The sequence below is a fragment of the Epinephelus fuscoguttatus genome, linkage group LG13, assembly GCF_011397635.1.
Source record: "Epinephelus fuscoguttatus linkage group LG13, E.fuscoguttatus.final_Chr_v1".
Classification (NCBI taxonomy): domain Eukaryota; kingdom Metazoa; phylum Chordata; class Actinopteri; order Perciformes; family Serranidae; genus Epinephelus; species Epinephelus fuscoguttatus.
The window spans coordinates 24,851,303-24,874,102 of record NC_064764.1 but is presented as its reverse complement, the minus strand read 5'-3'; the positions used below and the strand labels follow the sequence as shown (position 1 = coordinate 24,874,102).

The 22,800-nt window shown below is 43.0% G+C and overlaps 1 protein-coding gene across 2 annotated transcripts in view; it reads right to left on the bottom strand.

The window, feature by feature from the left end:
- Positions 1–19,123, bottom strand: part of LOC125900061 (anosmin-1) — a 52,799-nt gene extending 33,676 nt beyond the window's left edge. For both annotated transcript variants that reach the window (XM_049594824.1, XM_049594825.1), the window contains exons 1-2: positions 18,850–19,123; positions 12,523–12,570 (exon numbers count right to left, since the gene is read on the bottom strand). In XM_049594824.1, the coding sequence (XP_049450781.1) occupies positions 12,523–12,570; positions 18,850–19,041 (240 nt within the window). In that variant the 5' untranslated portion in view covers positions 19,042–19,123. The remainder of the gene's footprint in view (positions 1–12,522; positions 12,571–18,849) is intronic.
- Positions 19,124–22,800: the final 3,677 nt, after the last annotated feature.

The window sequence follows — 22,800 nt, the reverse complement described above, 5'->3', positions numbered from 1 at the left end:
CAGTCGCCGGGCTCTGCTCTCCCCTCTATTGAAACAGGCACTTACTCCACGCATTCACTCACTTCTCACTCTATTTCACTTTTATTTGGCTGTCTGTCATCTCCCCTCGACTTCCCCAGTTTCTTCTTGGTTCTTATCTGCCTTTCATTCTCCTGCACTCTCAGACCATGTCCGCTCTAATCCAGATAAATTTTAAAACTCATCTTTTTCTCTCTGTTCTGGCCCTCCATCTGCACTAAGCCAGCGAGATCAAGCTCTGAAAATGGATGTTTTCCAAAACTCTCTCCAAAGTAGATAAATTCGAAAACACTAGGCTCACGTTGCAGCGCAGACAAAGACTGAGCTTTTTATCATGTGATATATCTTTCACAAACATGGCCAATGCACTTTCACTTGCCAGCAATGTTGTAAGGCCATGTTTCTGTAGCCTCCAACTTTTGTCTGTTATCATTTTTTGTGTTCGTGTTTTCCGAGCCCATGGCCAAGCGCACAACACAGGTGATGTCACTGACACATGTTTTGTATCTGTTGTAAGGCAACTGCACAAATGCAAAAGAGAGTAATTTAATGAAATATGCCAATGCCAGACTGCATTTCATGTGGAGATATTTTGGAGCCTGGATTTGAGTTTATCATTGTATGCCATCTTGGCAAAATCCAAACATGGTCAAAGTGGAGGAAGGGTTGGGATGTGTTGAGGTGAGATGCAAGCAACATTACCGTCCCACATACCTCTGACATTTATCAAAGAACACTTTACAGATGATGGTTGGGAGAGTTTCATAACTCTCTGAAGTGCCACTTACCTAATACTGTCTATGCAGAAAGCACTGCATACCCAAAATAAGCGCTACTATTACAGTTAGCCCTGAACAGCACAAAGACATGGACATTAATTACCATAGCAACAATCAAAGCTTAGAAGCCTCGAGGCATTCAGGTCAGCACTAATTTCAACCAAAAATAGACTGGTTCAGAGCCCAGAAAGTTTATTCCCAGCTAGAACCAAAAGCAGCAGGTTTTTCTTGACCTCAAGTGCAAAGTCTACAAGTTAGAAAGAGAGCATGGAGAAGGCAACAATAGAGACGTTATGTAAGAAATCATTGGAAAAAAGTGTGTGCAATTGTCTCTTTAATAGTTGACCCATGCTTGTTTCATGGATAAAAACTAATACCTGTTATAACAGAAAGTTATCAATGCGATCCGCCATCTTGCCACCACTGTGTCCTTTCGTTGTGCATTGTGCAACACTCTTTATGATTACAATGGTTCTGTAGCCTGGAAATCCAGACTCAAATCTAGAAAGATTTTGAGTCTGGCCCTCACCGATACACCCTTCCTAACCAAGGGGCGGCACTAACTGAGGCATTTCAAATGCCGCCGCACGCAATTGGATAGCATGATGGCCAATTAGAGCAAAAAACAAGGTGACGTATTCATTGCACTAAGCCCCATTTGTTTGCCGAACAGTGGGGCTAACTGATATATTACGCTTTTGCTGCATCCTGTCGGCAAAACAGCAAAAACATCCTTCCTAGAAACAAAGGCTTCTAGAGCAATCTTCTGTTCCTCTCTCAAGGAAAAAGATAAGTGTTGTTGGTTAAGCGTTTCTTCCAAAGCTAAACTGAATGGACTCGGTCCTTCGGTAGCTGCCATCTTGGCTGTTTACTTTTCAACTCCTACGGCGCAGCGATGTCGTCATCATGTTACGCCCGCCCAGAGCCCGCCTCTGTCAGATAGACTGATTGGTCCGATAGGCGATTCAGCGGGCTCTGCTCAGCGGGGCCAGATCCCTGTGCAGTGCAAATTAGAATTTGCTAGGGGCGGGGCATCTGGTTTTCCAGGATAATGGTTCTGTTCAAAACTGGTAGAAATGTGGGCTAGTTCACTAGATAGCACCGAGGTTCTCAGAGTCCTGAGCAGAACCGGTTCAAGAACAAGACCTGATTTGGTGGAAAAGGCTGTTTGAAACACAAAGTAAGCAACCACAGAAGAAGTGAGCAAACTAAACTTCGAGGAGGGCTGCATCTACCAGTACTTAGCACTCACTGATCAATTAATCATTTTATCAGTAAAATGTCAGAAAAGTATTGAAAAAGTGTCCATTATAATTTCACAGAGCCCAGGGGGAAAAATTTTAATTGCTTGTTTTATCTGGCCAACCACTTAAAAACCAGGATCCTCGATTCTTGACCCTTGAATAATTCCAGATTCATCAGCATTATGGTGGACATGACTCTGCGCTCCCTCTCTGTCTGTCACTTGCTCCCTCTCTCCGCCTCTGTTCTCTGTGGAGAGCCAGAATGAGGGCCATTACTCTTGGTAATTTTCCTGTTTTCTCCCCATTCTCATTCATGGCACAGGCCCTACTTCAAGCTGCCTCTCAGAATTCAAAGTCAGCTTGATTCGCATCCAAAATTTACTTTTGGGGGCAAACAAGGAGTAGCATGCCTAGAATCTTTGTAGCTGCCTTTCACATAAAACCCACGGAGACTATGATTCCAGTCTAACCAGGCTGAAACATATTTCATCAAGCTCTGGAGCTGTGATCTTAACAAGTGTAAAATCATACGCTGGCGAGGCTTTCCAATATGTCTCTGACGTCCCATTAAGTTCCAAAGGACTGTAAAAATATGGCAAGTAAATCAGGAAGAAGATATCCCCGTCCTGAGCTGTTATAAAAACTAGTCACGCCATTTCCTCAACCTTACGCGACCTTATAGCGTGTTAAGTCCGTGAGATATCGCGTATTTAATTTCTGCGCTGCCGTAAATCAGCACGTGTGTGTTGAGCAGACAGTGGGTTGGATCAGGTAGATCAAAAAGATTAACGGCGTGCTGATTTGAGATGTGACTCTGCAACTCTATACGCAGCGAGCTCACACGGGTGCTGATAAATATGGAATGAGGTTTTCCAAAGAGCAGAAGGTCACTCATCTAAATGCCACAGTTTAATGTTGAAATCACATTAGCGCGGTTTGAATCATTTTCCAGTCAATGCCGTTGTTTCATTTGCAACTTAAACTAACAGAAAGAGCTGTGTGTGTCAATGAAAGTGCATCTTAAATATTCATACAAAGTTTTGGTCTGATATTTGAGGGGGTGCACAGATAAAATTAAACCGCAGTGGCTGCTGTGGGGTTTTCAGTTCTGCAATTACATAAGCCTCTGCAAACTAACAGGCTCACAGTGTCAGCGCTGTATTCGGAATGAGACAAGACAACAATTACAGCATGTTGGTGATCCTGCGCTTCATTTGTTCCCACTGCCTAAGTATTGGAGATATGTGGCGCCTGTGTGCGATGCCAGGTAAGCTATGTGTGTGGAGCAAATTGGTGTCTGCTCTTGTTTGTCTCCCTAAAGATACAGGTGTCTAAACTGTATGGAAATTCAGCATTAGGTGCAGTGGGTGCCTATCGTTTCTGTATCTATTTATCACGTCTGTCATAGCTGGTCTGAGGGAGGACAAGCTGCCTGTTAGCAACACCCTGCAGCACCAGTGGCACCCCTAAGGGGGGCCAAGAGGAACCATGCCTCCCCTAACACAATAGCTGCTTACCCAGGTGAACTAAGGCCGACATTACTGTCTTTAAAAGGCTGTGGCGTTCTCGTTTCTTAAGCATGTGCAAAGGTAGTGACATCATGTGAAACTAGACAACCTAAGGCATCCAGTGGTACCAACCATGTCGGCATAGCTTGTCTAAAAGGGGGCTCAATAACACTCCATATTCTGGCTAAATACTGGCTCGGAAACAAATGGCATGGCATCTCCGTGAACTTTAACCTCAAGGTATCTGAATGAAAATGGGCTCCATGGGTATCCACAAGTAAATATTTTGCTCCCTACAATTCATGCACTCCTTCTAATTAAAGCTGTATATTTGTCTTTTTTGAGGAACAGAGTATTTGAAAAGCGAAAAATCACCTAATAGATACACTGAACATTAAAACAGGATCGTTGTGGAGCTCACAATGTAATCCATGCATGTCAGATAATTAGCAATATTAGCTATAAAGTAAGACACCAAAATATATCTGCATGGGATTTCTTAGCTCTTCATAATGACATAGTTTTCAACTAGTCTATATACTACTTATGGCTTTTGATTTTTGTGTGTCACGCCAAGATTTTCAGTGGCCCCATTTGTCATCACTGTGCAGCACCTCAGCGTAATTTTGTCCATGTCTGCTTAACATCATAATCTAAAAATAGAATAACACAGGGCCTGCCAGCAACAGCAACTTGTCGACAACATTTCTTAATGTAAGTAATACAGGATGATAACCACGCCAATTAGCTCACACCAAGATTGATAGAGACTTTTACACTCTTACACGACACATTTTCCAAATCTCCAAGTGTTTTACAGCCCTGAGAGGGACGTATGCTGCAGACGTTGCCAGCGTCATAATTCCTTCATATTTACAACCAACTAAAACACTGTAGTGTTCCAGCTCTAGAGGGGGTGAACTGAAACGGATATGGTTCAAGACTCTGTTTTGTTTCTCGAAACCTGGCTCGGAGACGGTGAGTAACCTAGCAGGTGGTGTCACAGACATTCTTTGAGCATCACTTTAATTATTAATTTAAATGCAGTTGAGGGCGCAGACAACAAAGAGCTGAAAAGGAATAGCTTGGCAGAAAGTGAGAAGAAAAAGAGGAGGAGCAGGAGGGGCAGTGCATGAATTATACATTTACCCCACAATCAGAGATGCCTGCCTTATTTATGAGCAAAAAAAGCCCACACAGCGTAGCCAGAATTGTGCTTTGTCTGCTGTGGAATGCAATAGCAGTTCACTTAATACTTAATGACTCTGAAGTTTCACCCAGACACCCCTCCCATGCACACACACACACACCCCTCCTCTGAGAGGCCTCCTTCTCTTACAGGTCCTCTGCCATCTCATGTTGTTATGTTCCGCAGTGACAAGAGTCAAACTTACAGTGGCTGTAACCAGAGCCTCAGTTATCACCTACCTCTGGGCTCAGTTTACATTTCATGACAATTAGACTCAACAGGATGTATCCATCATGTGGGGTCAGATCGGTGATAAAGGAGGTCTGTCTCTGTGTGACGTGGCATGGGAAAGCCAAACCCTCTCCGCTGTTCTCCGAAGAAAAAAAACACCAATGTCAGATCTGCCCTACACATGATTTACTGTATTTACTCCCACACCATCACACTGAATAATGTCACGCTGACAGATGCATACGAGCGCAGTTGAAAATGCGATCAAATGATAAAACACTTCCTCAGCGCCAAAGCCATTTATCCAAACTGTCTATACGGTTGATTTACAGCATCGATAACGAACTCACAGAAGATGAAAAATGAATTTCCGTCAGTGCGGATTGAGGAGATAGTAAACAAGATGAAAGGATGTCAGCCCCCGCTGGTTTGTTCAACCAGTGACCGCTTGAGCCGTCTCAATCCCCTCGCCATCTCAAATGACATGAGACCTGGAGATTCTGTCTCAATGTAGGCCAACAACATGTAAAACACGACGCGCCGTTGAGGGGGACTAAAGCCGCCCTAATCCCATGCTGCAGTCACATTCCACCACTATCTCCACTTGTTTATTTGAGCCTCAGAAACACTTGAAATTCACTAATCCTACTTGCCCTCGCCAGCCTCCAGTAACAGCTCCTCACACCAGTGCAACACGTAGATTGAGAGGTAACGTGCGACTCATTCTACGCACCTGGTGCAATGATTGATTTCTCTTTTATACGTATTTCAAAAGTGGAGAACAAAAGACTTTTCAAAGAGCGGGCAAACCCGGGCAAGCTGAGTGGGAAGAGTCACAAGAAGGCGGTTTTATTCATCACGGATACATGTACAGTCTGGAAATCTCGACTACTCTGCTGAAGTAATCACATCCAGGGTAAAGGTCAAGAGAGCTGTCGATCACAGAGTCTCTGACACACATTTTGGTTCTTCGCCATCCCGAAACTGTCACACACAATCTGCAGGATTTATCTGCGGGATGCAACAGCTTTGAGTGGAGCTGGAATAAATTGATAAGCCCACATCTACTAAGTACATCAGCTTTAAGATTCTTACGTTTTAATCTCCTCTTCTTCAATGTGACCGTTGGCACGATTAGGTCTGTAAGGATATATTAACATGGACTATGAATAAAGCTGTAGAATAATTTCTTGCTTCAGCACCTCTCGCTACGCGAGCTCAGGGAGGGAAGAGACAGCAAAGTCAACATGAAAGGTACGCGGTAATCTATGATACTCAGCCAATTCATCCTCAGAAAGAGAATAAACACTTGGATGACAGCAGATTGTCTCAGTGTGACTGGTCATTATTGCTAAAAGAGGATTTCACAGCAGCTTTCATTACATTAATCCTTCAAGGGAATGAAAACCCATCTGACAGGGAAAACATGTGAAATCAGGCTATCTGTGAAAGGTTGATTATCTCAGAAAAATAAATGGCAACTATTTAAAAAAAGGCCCCCATGCTCTGTGGGATCAATAAAAACACAGGTTGGTATCAGACGGCGAGCTTATTTCTTCGTGGAGGATTTCCTGGAGCGCCCATCGCTCAGATATTGAACAGACAGCATTGCAGAGAGCAGCTTTAGATGTGAGCTTTCACTGTGGAGGAAGTCTAAACTGCAGTTCCACTGCCTCTTCGCCTCCTCTCCTGTGGCCACGTCTTTAGTTTTCTGCTGTGGGGGGTTTTCATTCTCTGCCACCCACCATGTGAATAATGAGCTCCACAGATAGCAGCCAATGAAGTGACCCCCCCTTTAGCCAATGAAACTTAACAACCATGTCCAGATCAGGTCCTTCCTGCTGGGACTGACCAGCCCTGCTTCACACTCCTCCGCCACCCACCCACACACACACACACACACACACACACACACACACAGCCTCAAACTAGATAAAACACATGAAGAAAGGCTTCCGAGAAAGTACAGCGACAGCTCTTTGCCTGAACTCCAGCACCTCGGAACTCTTTGACACATATATATGAAATTAGAAAATCAATTAAGCCAAACTGGCAAAGACTGTTTCTCGAATTTTTACACTCTGCTTAGCAGCCCCACTGACAGCCAATCCAGACACACTGCCCTCTTGACAGACTGATTTCTAGTCCAGCTTGCTTTGAGGTGTTGGTGCTGGTAATGTGGCTAACACAGGGAGGTGAGATGAACGTCTGGCCTCAGCATGACCAAAAGGTGCTTTGAAGTCCTTCTAAGCACCTAACAATCCCAGCCCTGCCCGGCTGTAAACCCACCAACCAGCACCCACTTTATCACATCTTTTCAAAATATACTACCTACCGCCAAAGAAAAGATGACCACACAAAAGACTTGTAAACTGCATCAGCACACTCGGAAAGCCTCGAGTGAAAGTGACCATTCCCAAAAGTATGCGCTGTTATTTTTGTTTTTAATTAAGATTCATATAAACTGCAGAACGAGGCGGCGCTTTTGAGGTAAATTTATAGCTTCAACTGACCCGGAAAAAAAGAACAACCGATGGGAAGTTTGACCACTTTATTTTGGCGTGAGAAAATGTGGGCTTTGGACGAGGGGGGGTTGACAAGAAAGACACTTTTGAATGAGACATAGTAGCATTCCAGTGATTGTTATTCAGGCTCCAAAGCTTCCGACATGTGAAGACGAGGGCGCATGTAATCCAAAAGAGTAAACACTTCTTATTCTTGTGTTGGTATGCGCAGCTCAGGACGTGATTGGTAGAAAAGACATTCAAAAGAGCCACCTGGGATATGTGAGACATCTATGAAAGACATGCACGACTCATTGGCGTCAAATGCCGACTAGACAATGTTGCATTATAAAGCTTTTCTCTCTGGAAACTCCTGATAAATAAAAGGGCAAGGATGTGGCAGGTTAAGGGAAATGTAAGGCTAAGTCAACATCTCCCTGCTTAAAAGATGCTTTATTACAGGCTGGCGTTTTAGCTCTCTTCAGCTCAATTATCACCACTCAATCTAATTCATTGAGAGATCAGCCTCCACGGAGGAAAAAGTACACTGATTTTAAAAAATGTTCAGGATATTCGGCGTGTTTACAAGAAAAATATGACACTTTTCTTCCTCAGGAGTTATAAGCGGTGGCCACGTTCCAATGACTCACCACAGGCCAACTTATCCAGGCGTAATGCACATGTCCTTTCTTCTCTTCCTTCCCTGAGAGAAGTTTGAGTAATGAAGCGCACCGCTTTGTTGTAGAGCGGCATTTAGCTGCCTTAAGTCAATCCTAGCATTTGATTTGGAGCCTGGATCACACCCATGGGGGAAAAGCAAGCCCCGCTAATATCAGCCATGCTCTGAATGTGGAAAGCTTCTTGGCTGCTTCTGCACGCTCTCCCATGCGCACGCACAAAATCTATTTTCTTTGCACCAGCAGGAAAAGAGAACACCCTGGAGATTTGCAAACTTTCAGGGAACACATCCAAACTTCTCAAGTTGGGGAGCTCTAACAGTAGGGAGACAAAATGACAATAGCTCATAGAAAACGCCTGCTGTGTGTTCTCCTGGCGTCTCCCCACTGAATGGAGTTTGTCTGCTGGTTCAGTGTTATGGCATGATAATGACTCCCCGGCTCTCCAAATGCTACCTCGCTCCGCTCTGGAGAGAGGGGCAAGCAGGTTAATTACCATGACAATGGGGACACTGAGAGCGGGCCGGCTCTGGACACTGCATAAGAGATGACCGGGATGACTTTGTCTTCACAAATGGAAGGCGGGAGGCTTTGATTTCCTAAAACGCAGACAGATGGACGGGGTCACAGCAGCTTTGTCTAAATTATTAGGCAGCCCTTCCTCGCATTTTCCTCACAGGCAGGGAGCTCCCTGACGCCCTTTAACAGAGCGCTGGGTGGACAGGCCTTCTGCCCTAACGCACTCCCCGGGAGCCACTGCCTTTGTCTCTCTGTTTGACCGTGCGCTGTTCATGAAGTGAAGAGGCTAATCAGCGGCTGTAGAGCTATTCACAGGGAACCACTGTACAGCATGGGCCCATTTGGTACAATTGTTAAAGTGGTCACAATAGCTCTGTGTTTTGACACACTACACACAGGCCCTGAGTGTGCACTCAAGGCATTGATGTGGAAGTGAAGTGTGGTGGTGTTTGCTACCAAAATATTGACTTCTGGCCGCAAATTAAACTCCAGCACCGTGCCCTGGCCTGCATCCTGAATGGCTGAACCTAAAACCTAGCATACAATTAAATTAATTAAATTCAGAGAGCCCTTGAAACGATTTTGGAATGGCAGAGCGGTCGAGCACCACATTTGTGCAGCAGTAACACAAGCATATCATTATTTTTAAGGGCTTACATCAAATCCACCCTCATTTATCTACAGCCCACCAGTAGGATAAAGAAGTGCTAACTGACATGCTTGTTAGAACGCAGAGAACAAGAAGTTCATTAAAGAGTGTTTTTGGACATTTGCAGCAGGGTTTCAGCAATGTTAGCTGGTTGATTATGAAAACAGTATGCTGTGCTTGGACTCACAGCCAGCGAAAGCCTTTTTCAAACACAAAACTCTGCCGAATGACTGGGGACTGACGAGTGCCAAGAGCCAATGTTGGCCATCACAGTGGAAAGGAGAGAAACAAGTTTCACAGGATCATGGTGAAAACAAAGGAGGTTTGCCTTCTTAAGTGTCTGTGCATAAACGTGTCACAGATGATTTAAGATAATATATATGACATACTCTTGATCGCAGATTTAGCTTTAGAGACAAACTTAAGTTGACTGCGATCTGCCTCGAGAAGCTTAAATTACAACATGCTGTGTAATAGCAGACCTTAATCATAAGGTGTAACGTGATTTAACAACAAGCTTACACTTTACACACAGATCAGGACACATTCAGAGACATGACAGGTTAGATAATGTTGTAAACATATGCAAAGAGGTTTTAGAGAAGCAACCTGGGCAGCACAAAGAACAATAGCCTGGCTGTATCCCAGGCAAATGCAAATTGCCAAGGAAACAATTTGAAATTCAAAAGAGGAATTAAAAAATCAAACACAAGGGGATATTTTGCGAGGCAACTGATACCAGACACTGATTGTGATTAATACGAACACTGAACGTGAGGCCGTGTTAAGTAAGCACGCGAAAAAAATCTGCATTTTCCTCAATTTCCAATTAATCACAATCAATGCAATGATGTGATTTGCCCAAATCACAGCATGCATTCCTCCATAAGTACACCAAGGTCTGTGGACGTTTGAGTAAGAACAATAAATGCATACAAGGGCTGTGTTTGAAATCACACACTAACATACGCACGATAAGTATGACGGAGAATTGTAGTCCGTTCACACTGCATGGTATGTGGACTTTGCGCAGCCAGAAATGTCCGGATACATTACCAAGAATTTCTGAGTAAGAGATGTCAACTTTCTGTATATACCCAACTGTCCCACAATGCACTGCATCCCCTTTAAACTGCACAACAGTGGGCATTTAGAGTGAGGCTAAAAGCTGTTTAAACCAGTGGTTCCCAACAGGTCCAGCCACAGGGTCCAGATTTCTCCTTAGTCAGTGGTTGAAGCTCTACACAGTTTTAAACATTCGGGTTCATACTTGCATTTGACATGCCATAAAGCTAGTGTGCTGTCTCTCTCAAGTAGCTGTCTGTTAGTCACTCCCTGTACAGCAGGAGATGGCACTTCAAAATAAAAGCTTTGTCCCGCAAAGTCCGTGTACTTTTTTTATGTGTGTTTTTTACAGACATGACACTGGGGGTCCATTCAGAATGAACCCAAGACCCACTTTTGGACCACGGCCCACCAGTTGGGAACCACTGGTTTATGGAATACTTCACTCACAAACTTTGCTTTTCTCGCCAACATTCTGCATTTAACAAGAGCAAAACTATGTCAAAACATCCATTCACAAACTCACACAACTCGTGCAGTATAATCCAAGTGTCATTTATCCGGTCATTTGTTCAGCACTTACCAAACACATGCACTGTCATTAAAAATGTTACAATATAAAACCCTTTTACCCATGAGTAGCTCACCCTGAGCGTGCTTGAGCATGAGTACATGCGACTGTACAAATGAGACTTGGATTATACTGCAGGAGTTGTGTGAGAGTTTGTAATCAAATGTTTTGATACAGTTTTACTGTTGTTCCCTGTTCACTTCAATTCTATGAACAGTGTTCATTTTTTTTTGGATTCTGCGTTCACTGTGGAGGCATACGAGAAAGACAAAGTTTGCTTTACAAATTTAAGGTAACACAGAGTGAGTAATGAATATGCAAATGGTTATTTTGCAGGTGAAGTATCCCTTTAATATGCCACTTTATTACATTTTAAATATCTTTTCAGGGGAGAATTTATGTATTTAGATTCCCAATATGTGGTCAGTTTTTTCAAGTAATGCCTGTTTGGATATTTGCTGCAATATTTCGGAGATGTGAGAGCCACTGGCCAGGTCACACCTAATGAAACGTAGCAAAACATTTATTCAAACGAAAACGATGGCGCGTTCACAGACGCACTGCCTTTTAGTGTGGTGGGTTTACTCTAGTTCAATTTCGAAGGGGCTTTTATGGCATGGGAAACACATTTTGCTTTCCCATAGCAAGTGTGAAATATAAACAAAAATGTGCACAGTGTGCCCCAGCTGTCAGTCATATGATGCAGTCACATGACTGTCTTGCTGGTAATACTTAATCTTTTGCTTAGTAGGCAGCATACAGTACATACAGATCGAGTGTGTGGTGGTATGTGAATCCGAACACAGCCAACAACGACATCTCATTTGTCATCACCACCACAACAACACACATCCTGCATTTTATTCAGACAATGTATACGTGTTGTCTATGTCCTACTTTGAGTCCTCATGGGCAAACAGCATTGAATCACGCTTTCACGGTCTGTGTGTGAGGAGATGAGAGCCTCTGACAGCTACAGAGAGCATTGCTCAGATTTCTACTTGGACCGCGCTCTCCTAGCGTATCATGCTCCTTATTTCAGCTCCATAGTGTTCTCTGTCTTCAGTCTATACGGCACATCTCTGAGGGCCTTGTCAACAGCTCCGGGAGAGTCTGATAGAATATGTCAGCGCCATCTTTTCAGAGGAGCTGTCAACACCAGCTTTGTATCAACCTTCTTTGGGACAGGGCACGAAACACAAACAAGCCCTGCGGGAGGCGAAGCGTAATGCAACCTTACTGAAAATTCCAAAAGACACGAGCGGGAAAAACAATCAGGGTTTGGTCTCATAAATCGACACACATTTAACCTTTTAAATTCTATTTAATTGTGTTTAATTGTATCCCATTTACAAGAGCAAATCGGTATCAAATGTAAGGACTGGCTGAAAAGAAAAAGAGGTTTTCTCATGATAGTCTATGTCAACAGTTCTCCAAGTGATTCCTGCAGGCATGATAAAACTAGTCCTGTCGTGACTCGCGCACTTTATGTTGTATTATCCTCTGATAATGAGGCATGTATGTATGTGGCATGTGCCTCATTCATGAAAGACGGGAAACCACACTACCTTGGAGCACTGCTTGTGATTCTGGCACCACACCAAGGATCCATTATTCTGTAAAGGAGAGGGAAAAATATCATCAGTCATCGGAGAAATACAGTTACAATTAGCAATTCATCACATGAACATGTGGCTTTGACCCTCTCCTATCAAAATATAGCCCAATACTTTCCTTAAGTCAAGGCCCTTTTTGAGGAACAATAATGCTAACAATAGTAAGAGTCAGCTTCGCGTGCTGATTGCATGTAACCCAAGCAGGAAAGCGGGGTCAGTGGCACCAGGGCTGGGGCAAACCTCTGGTCAGTTTCAGCAGAGCATGGTGACCTCAGCTTTTCTGTGGGGCCCGTTTGATCTCTCAACAGACGTCCCCAAGGTCACCGAGGCGAGAACTGATGTCAGCACTCCTGTGCAGACTGCAGATACTGCCAATTTCCTCTAATTGCCATGGAAGTGCCACCTTCTGCGCTTCAGCGAGGCAAACATTTGGTCCTAATAGTGCTGCGTATTTATAAATCGTCTACGTGTAAATATGGGGAGTTGTTGAGCAAAGGACCGGTGGGGGTAAATGGCCTGTGCAAGTGGTCATTTCCTGAATTCCATTAGGGCGAGGAATTATGCTGTCATCCTCTGCAAACATAATTGTGCTTGGATGGCGAGTGCAAGGCTAGCGCTACGGAATAAATGACCAGTTGGTCAACATGAGAGAGATGAAATGTTTAGTGATGTGTATCAGAAGATGTGACATTTATATCAATGTTATAAAAACCCTGAAACAACAGATTTGGCCACCTTTTCTACATCTCTGGATAAGTGATAAAATCAAATGCAAATATTCTCAACAGAGGCTCTGGGTTTAAAAGTCAATGGCCTGAAGCTGAGCCTCACTTTTGGATGTTCCCTTTACTTCTGTATGAAAGCAACCGTAGCGGTCGGATACAGCCAAACTTTAGGGTCTGCAGGCAAGAAGTCTGCTTCAGTTCAATGTCAAGTTCAAAGCCTTTTCCCACAATGTAATCCAGAAGAAATTTCCCATGAGACCTTAGGAGAGAACTTATCATTAAAGGGTTTAATTTGACATCCAGTACCAGTAAGTGCTGTGCTTTTAGTGTCAAGGATAATGGTCAAATGGCTTCAAAGGAATCCATGATTGTATGGTCATGTCTTGGGAGAATCTCTTCAACAAAAAAACTGCAGATAAGGATGAAAAATATATGAGTCTGAGCACCAAGGAGACTCGGACTAGTTGTTTCACTTTGTTACAAAGAAGAAGTGGGCATGAGTGCTAACTTGTCTGAGGAGTTTTGAGTGCATCAGCAAGTTTTCTGTGCAGAGAACATCTTCATTCTGTTTGGCCAAATGTTGATTAAAATGTGACTTATTCCTCACTACATCCTTTTGTGCAGTATCACAGGATTAAAATCCTTGTGGGCTTCCCTAACTTATGAAAAATGATCGATCCAACCTCGCCAAACGCCCCCGTCGGTGACATGCTGTAAATAAAACCTTGACATTTACACTGGCAGCCAGTGCCTCGGGATAATTTATACAGATTGTCACTACTCTCGACCATGTTCTAAATCATCAATCCTGTTTTTGACACCTTTCTTCGCCCATCCATCAGCGGCGACAGGGCCTGATCCACAGAGGAGCTAATTTTGCTGTGTGACAGCATCCCTGTAGAAGAGACGCTCAGCAGGATGTTGCCCCAGCTGTCCAGGCCTGACCCCACCATGTCAGGGACCAACCGGGGAATAATTATAGGTCAGGACTTCATCCCTCTGACTCACCATGACATTCCTCTGCAGCCTGAACATTATGCAGTGCTGAGGACTGTCAAGGACTCCGGTGAATGAATGCTTTCCAGATATCCTCCTGTGTGACTGGGGTCGAGGAGAGGAGACCAGACAGTAGTATATGAATGTGCGGCTAAGGTGAACTCTCGGCTCTGTTAGTGACACCGGTGGAGTCGTGTAAACAGGGGATTTATCACAGAGATACATTATGGCTGTTGTCAGCTGAGAAGACGGAGCAGGTGGCCAGGGGCGTGTTGTATTGTCTAGACAACTGAGAGGAACATGGACAAAAACTCCTTTTATCTTTGAGGGGTGCATTCCACCTTTTGAAAATGGGAATCTTTTGTTTCCTATGAGCCGCTGATTTGGATTAAACGGCTCTCAGATTACACTGATGCACTATGTTTGAATTCTATTTAATCTTGCCTATATGTTTTCCAGCATTAAAGGGACAGGCACAAAATCAAAAATGCATATTTTTCCTCTTACCTGTAGTGCTATTTATCAGTGTAGACTGTTTTGTTGTGAGTTGCCGAGTGTTAGAGATATCAGTCGTCGAGATAATGGAACTAGCTGCCACTCCGCTTGTGGTGCTCAAAGCACCAAAACTATACATTTTAAAAACTCTTTCTAGAAATCAGGACCGGGTTACTCAAGATAATCCACAGACTTTGTTGTAAGCAGTTTCATGTAGGGACTATTTTCTTTCCACCAATCTTCACCCACTAACCAAATCACCGCACACGAAAGTGTTTGGACAAGAAATCATGGTTGTGAAAACTTGTGATAGCTGTTAGCTAGCTCAATGGTGCTAGCAGTAGATGCACGCTTCCTTCAGCGCAGTGATACGGCTGGAAGGTTAGTTTGGTAGAAAGAAAATAGTTGCTGCTGCTGGAAACTGCTCACAGCAACGTCTGTGGATTACCTTTGGTAACCAGGTCATGAGAATTTGCTGCTGAGTTTTTCAAATGTGTCTTTTTGGCACTTAAAGCACCACAAGCCGAATGCCATCTAGTTCCACTACATTCCAGAGAAGGCAGACATCTCTACAGCCAATATCTCCAACATTCGGCAACTCACACCAAAACAATCTAGACTGATTGACAGCATCGGAGGTAAGAGGAACAATATATGTTTTTGACTTTGGGGTGAAGTGTCCCTTTAACCTATTGGAACTACTACTGAGACCTTGTGCATTTGTGGCCAAGTTAACAGGAGACGGGACTTCAAAGGACAGCCTGTTGTCTCTGTGTGTCCTTTGACGGCCAAGAGGTCCTCAGGCAACACCAAAATAACTGATCCTTCAGGGCACATATGTAGCACTAAAATAAAGGGCCTCAAGATTTAGGCTTTGACTTGAGTGGGTGTGAGGGCTGTGGTCACTCGGCTCATCAATTATTCACTTTATATGAATTATTTGACAGGGGCTCTGAAAGTGAGCTAATGTGTCCAGCGCTCATCCAATGTTAACATAAAAGGGTGTTTCAGAAATCTCAAACAACACTGGTGTAGAGTTGTCCCCACTTAGGAATGAGGGCTATTTGTCAAATGAGGTAGCTCAGGGTGTAGCAGCTCTCGGGGCTGAGATTTACAGACAGGACTGTCATGGTTTAAAAGCATTTACAGAGAGGTGAGGCCAAGCTACATAGACCTCTATTCATCCGCTGTCTTCACTAATGAAAAACTCCACACATGAGACGAGCACTGGCTGAGGTTTGATTCCACCGCAGGTTATTTAATATCAAAGGCGAAAACAAGGGGACACGGAAAAACTACTTTCCAATGTTTTTTCTTCCCTTCGCTTCAAACACAAATCTCTCAAGCAAGATGCTTAGACTTTACTGCGCAGCACATTAGAAGTGAATGACTGAATTTAAAATGTTTTTATTGCTCTGAATGTAATAACAAGACCGCATGGACACACCTTGTTTTTGGCTTCGCAGGTCCCCACATAAATAATCCACTACAAGGCTGATGCTTTCAGAATACATTATTGCACAGCGCTCCCAGCTCGATCTTAATATTTTAAAGTGTCCGAGGCTAATATTTATGGTTGGGTGTTCCCCTCTGTCTATTGTACAGGGGTGACAAGTTCCCCAAATGTGGAGTAAAATGTCAATAAATCTGTATTTGGAAACAATATTACATCAATAAATCTACAGTTGCCATAAATCTGACAAGCAATGGCCGACCCATGGGTTTCCTAACTCTGCGACTCCATGCTTGTTTCCATTTGACACTAATTCATAATTGGGACAATTAAAACAAAAGTGTCTGATTTGTCCTCCCGATTCAGCCACATAAAAAGGAAAAGACGCGTGGGTGTTCGTAACATCTGCAAGTGCTAAATTCTTCAAGTATCGTTCCAGTATTCACAGAATGATCACATTAAAGCTGATATGAAAAACAGAGTTTTAAATTCCAGCTGCAGAACGTGTTAAGAGGACAAATTGTCTCTTGTACCATGACCAAAATAAGTAGTGGTCCATATAGATTACAAGATATTGAGTAGACACACTAAATATTAAGAAACAGTAGGCAAAAGTCACCGCTTTGACATACAGCCCAGGCATTTCATTTCCATTAAAATGGAAAGTGTTGTGTGTCTTGGTTTTCCTATCGGGTATTAAATGACCCCTGAAGGATGTCCGAGTTGAATTAAGAGGTCTGTCGTCTCAATCACTGGAGTGGAGCTCCGAGCTGCTGCGTGTTGGCCCGTCGCCGTAATAAGATCTGGCAGAGGAAGCAGATCCACCTGTAGGTTGTGCTGACTGAGCATGCTCAAGTGTTGTGGCAACAGTACATTAGAGCTTATCACATTTAGCACAATTGGGCGCCAGCATTTAGCAGGAAGGTGACCTCGGCGGAGCGGCATCAGTAGCTCAGCGTGTATCCTCGACATGCCTATGAGGTGTGATGCTGGCATTTATTGGCAGGGCCAGGGGGTAGAGGGCGTGGAAGGGGGGGAAGCCATATGTTTTTGCAGCTGACCAGACCCCCCATTTTCACATGAAAGGCCTGTTGAGAACACAGTGCATAAGACAGTCCTTGCAGATTATCAACAATTGCTTTCTATTCTTAGCCCCACAAGCTTGCTCAAGCAACCTTGCTTATCACTAACCACAAAAATGCTCCTCTCTTTAGACAAATACCTCCCTCTCATTTTCCCCTCACTGAAAAAAAAGGGCTGTCTCAGACTCTGAGGCTCTGCAGTCAATTATATAGACTATTAGCTGTTCATTAGAGGTGAGACTTCCATCAGTTATTTGACTTCTCTGTCAGCTGGTGACTAATTTAATTCCCCCAACTTTGCAACCCAGGGCAGCAGTACACCCTTGGATTCCTCTCAAAACAAATCCCGAACCCTGCTCGCCAAGTTGTGAATTAAGAAACGCTGTTTTCAATGTGTGTCCTTTGGATGCACAGCACTGCTGTTTTCTTTCCTACCATGATTTTAATTGCACTTAACTGCATTCATCCCTCACCCCAGGTGTAGTCCCCCCCCTCTTTTAATAAAACTGCAAGAATTAACTGCAGTTGGTCTCTTTGTCCCACGGACATGCTTTGAGAACACACCAGATCAATAAGTGCTTTCAAAGTAAAGTTAATTGATGACAAACAAATACGCAGTGCACTCTGTTAATACATTAGACCCAATTACAAATTTACCTCCCTCCACAATGTGTCCTGACAACTAAAGGGGGAGTCATTAATGCACCTTGAGAAAGACAAGCTTTGCAAATGCAAATGTGGTGAGCATAAAGGCGGTCACCAGATAGATAGCTGGTGAAAAGGATCAGTGACCAGTCCCCCTTTTCTCCAGAGTCCTGGGAGAGAACAGTGTGTCCAGTGGAGGGTGAAAAACAACTTCTGACACCACACACCAAACCATGCAGAGAATACAGCTAATTCATAGCAGCTTCAAACAAGGGTCCGCATCCCCAACATGCTGTGTGGGGACACTACTGTAAAATTCTCACTGTGAATACATAGTGGCTGCTCTCACATGAGATGCATTATGAATAAGTGGGCAACACAGAGGCGACGCTAGATAGAGTCATAACAGGAGTTAAGTCCATCCCATTTGCACTGGCAGAAACGGGTCTCATTTTCCACTAATTAGCAAGTAATGAATGGAAACTGGCTCCACTGAAAGGCGTCCATCATCCCGTACTCTCAGAAATACTGCAGTGTGTTAATTAGATTTATTCTAAGGAGTCCTACTCTGCACGATCAGTGTGTGTGTGGCAACTTTACATGCAACTCAAACCCTTATATAGCAGCTTATATCTGCAACTGGTGCTTAATTTTGATGACTCTGTCCATTTAAAGAGGTTTAATAATCATGTCAATGACAGAAAAACACAAGTGTGAAAGTATTTCATTAGTGACCTGCTCCTGTCTACTCACAATGGGCTCAAGAGAAACAGGTTAGACTTATGAGGGTGAGGAATCGCCCAGCACACACTCATTCATTATTAAATAACGCACCACCGCGGTTATTGCTGAACTTTGCGCGTCTGCGCCCACATGCTCGTACCTGGGAGTGCTTGAAGAAAGCGGAGATGCGAGTGATGTGCAGGCTGAGGCATCTCGAGGCGCATCTTGCTCGGTAAATACTGCCAGTGAAGAAAGAGTCGTCCTGCTTCCTCGCGGACACACTCCCCGGGCTCATTAGCGCCGTAATCCACAAACACAGGGTCACACACACGCTCAGGCTCCTGGAAAACATGCTCCCGCCGTTTGTGTATTTAATCCCTCCACGGATCGGACAATACTGCGTGCAGGCTCCGCCGGAGAAACTAAAGAAACTTCAATTATACACTGGGGAGGAGTCACGGGCTCACGTGCCCTGCGATTGGAGGATGCCGCGGTGACTGACACGCACGCGGAGCGTTAAAGCAGGTAGACTGCTGCTGCACAGTCCTGCACACTGTGCACAGCATGGGCAGGTTGTTCAGTGAGAGGGGGCCTACAAGGATGAAGAAAATGGAAATCATAGTCCATAATTATAACTTATAATATAATCAGTAACATAATAAACTGCAGTATGAATAGAAAAAAAGTGATTTATATGTTTATTATATTGTAATCCAAGGGTGTAGGTTTGGTTTCAACATTTTGTGGGGGCTCGTATGAAACAGGGGTGGTGGCTGCTAGAACATTTTGACCATTAAACACTTAATTTCCAACATTCAGGTGATTGTAAGGCAGCAATTTGTGCATTTTCTGCATTAATATGAAGTGTACAAGTTTTATTTTGTCCAGATAAATGTTCTCTGCTACTTTCATGCCTTTATAAGGTCGGACAAATGCACATGTTCCATATACTGGTGGGGCGTCCCTCCCAAAATCATAATCCATGTTTTAATTTACACAAGATCAACCTAGAACACTGCTATACAGTGCACAATTTGCACCACTAATGTGTTTTAATACTGGGCATATTGTCTTGTGTTACTCAGGTTAGTCTCTACTGTCAGATCTATGCTCTTCTAGTTTATTATTCAATTGTGTTAATTTTTTCTTGTCTATACATCTATTTATCTATCTATACAGCTATTCATTTATCTATCTATCTATCTATCTATACTTCTATTTATTTATTTATTTATCTATCTATCCACCTATACATATATCTATACATCCAATCATCTATCTATACATCTATTTATTTATCGATCTATCTACCTATCTATCCATATATACATCTATACAGCTATACACCTATACATATGTCTATATACCTATTCATCTATCTATACATCTAGTCTCCTATACATCTATTTATCTATCTATACATTTATCCATCTATCTATCTACCTATCTATACATCTATACATGTATCTATACATCTATTCATCTATCCAAACATCTATCCAGCTATCTATCTATCTATCTATCTATCTATCTATCTATCTATCTATCTATCTATCTATCTATCTATCTATCCACCTATACACATGGCTATATACCTATACTTCTATCTATACATCTATCCATCTATACACATGGCTATATACCTATACTTCTATCTATACATCTATCCACCTATACATATGTCTATATACCTATTCATCTATCTATACATCTGTCCATCTATACATCTATCTATACATCTATATGTGTATCTATACATCTAAACATCTATCCACCTTATGTACATCTATTTATCTATCTATACATGTATCCATCTATCTATGTACCCATCTATACATCTATCCAAGTATACACATGGCTATATACCTATTCATCTATCCATACATCTATCTATACATCTATCCACCTATACATCTATTTATCCATCTATACATTGTTCCATCTATCTATCTACCTATCTATACATCTATCCACCTATACATATGTCTATATACCTATTCATCTATCTATACATCTGTCCATCTATACATCTATATGTGTATCTATACATCTAAACATCTATCCACCTATACATCTATTTATCTATCTATACATGTATCCATCTATCTATGTACCCATCTATACATCTATCCACCTATACATATATCTATACATCTATTCATTCATCTATCCATCTATACACCTATACATCTATCTATACATCTATTCCTTACATATAACACAACCAATAAGTGGAAGATCTGAATCTTAATAAAGACACACTGCATCCACACACTTGGTAGATTCACACGAGGCAGATTAAAGGGAAGAATGGTAAACATCGAAGCAGCAGAGGCCAGTATATCCTCAGTCCCCTAGTATGGGAATCCTGCATTTCCCTCAATGCAAATAATTAGATACTGTCTTTTGTTAGGGAACCCAGTGAACCCTTAACGCCCACTCCTCGTCTTCGGTTTGTTGCACAGTCTTTCTGATATGATATTAAAATCCAGATTACAATCAGTGAGTCCCTTTTTTCATACTTTGGGAAGCTGTGGAACAAAACTTCATGTGTTCATGTAGGGTGCCATTTGAATACAATGCTGATATCACAGATTTAAGGTAAAGGTAAGAAACAGACACATGGCATTTGCATAAATCCACATTTGAGCCAAGGAACATGGAAAAATTGTAGATTGCTGCTTATGTTTTTATTCATTTATGTTACTCACATTCTTCCTTCCTTCCTCTCATTTATTCATTCATTATTTGGCAGCGTACCAGCTCGTGTCTCCTTAAAATTGCCTCAGCAATACACCCACACGTCATGCACAGTGGAAAACCCGGTACACACCTGTCTACCAAGCAGGAGGTAGGGTTAGCCCTACTGCCATCTACTGATGACACAACTCATCAGAAATGTGGAAAAGCCAGGTTTCCTGTATCAAACCCTCACATATGGCCTTGGTGAAGCTTGCCAACATCCCAGGGAAGCCCTTTCCCTTCAGCTCTCACCTCCCAGTTTAACAGTAGCTTGGAAAAACAAATCAACTCGGAAAACTATTAAAACCATCCTGACTAAATTCCTCAAGCTGGACTCCCAACTTCTTCTCCCAGCGCCTGAGGTATGGAGAAAATATGACATGTAGGAAAAGCTTGAAATCCTCACTATTTATTGGAGTTAAAGAGTGAGTATTTAATTAGAAAGTTCCCTCGAGGGTTTACAAGACACTCCTGCTTTTGTCAGCTCACGGAGTACTTCCCTGAACCCCATTACAGCAGCAGCATAATGAAGTTTTATAGGTGTTGCTCTTAAACTGTGTGCAGAGTGGGAGTGAGCACACACTTACACACCACTATTAGATTTGGCTTGAGTCGCCATCTTGCCGTGGGCCAATTACGCACTGTGCCAAAACAGTTCGACCTATGCCTCTGCACTGAAACTGTACCATGCCCATATTAGCACATCCTGAACAGCAGACAATGTCTCTATGATGGGGACTGTGGAATCAAACTAAAAACACCCATCAGTCACATATTCCCATGTCATTCATGAACACTCAACATCCCGCTCGGTGAGAGTAAGCAGACCACTGTAATGAGAGCGCTGGCCTGTCATAGTTTTGCAAAAGCACGGCTATTTATCATACAAATCATCTCACAGCTCTGTAATGATAAGATGGATGTGCGATCATTTCCCTGGTGGTCTCAGACACACAATGTAACTTGGGGTGAGAGATCCCTTGCCACTCTTAAAATATTTAAGCACGGATGTCTGTGTACCTTAAAAACAGTATAATGGCTTAATTTGTTGGCTTATTACAGCCATGTGTGGTGGTGGGGTTTTATAGTGTGCAGTGAAGGAAACACACTGTCTGTGTGCGGTCCTGATGTCTCCTGCAGCCTGTGGGACACGTACCCCTCCGACGCCATGCTTTCATTCACTGGGAAAAGCCTCTGCAATATTGTGATCTGTGAAGCTATCTCGAGAGGGAATGTTTGTCTGACTGGATTTCATCTCTCACTCACGTCACTGCATTAATTCACACCTATATTTACAGTGAGTCACCGTTAACAACATGTGTTTACCTATGTAAATAGACCTGCGAGTGCATAAACTGGCTCGAAATCC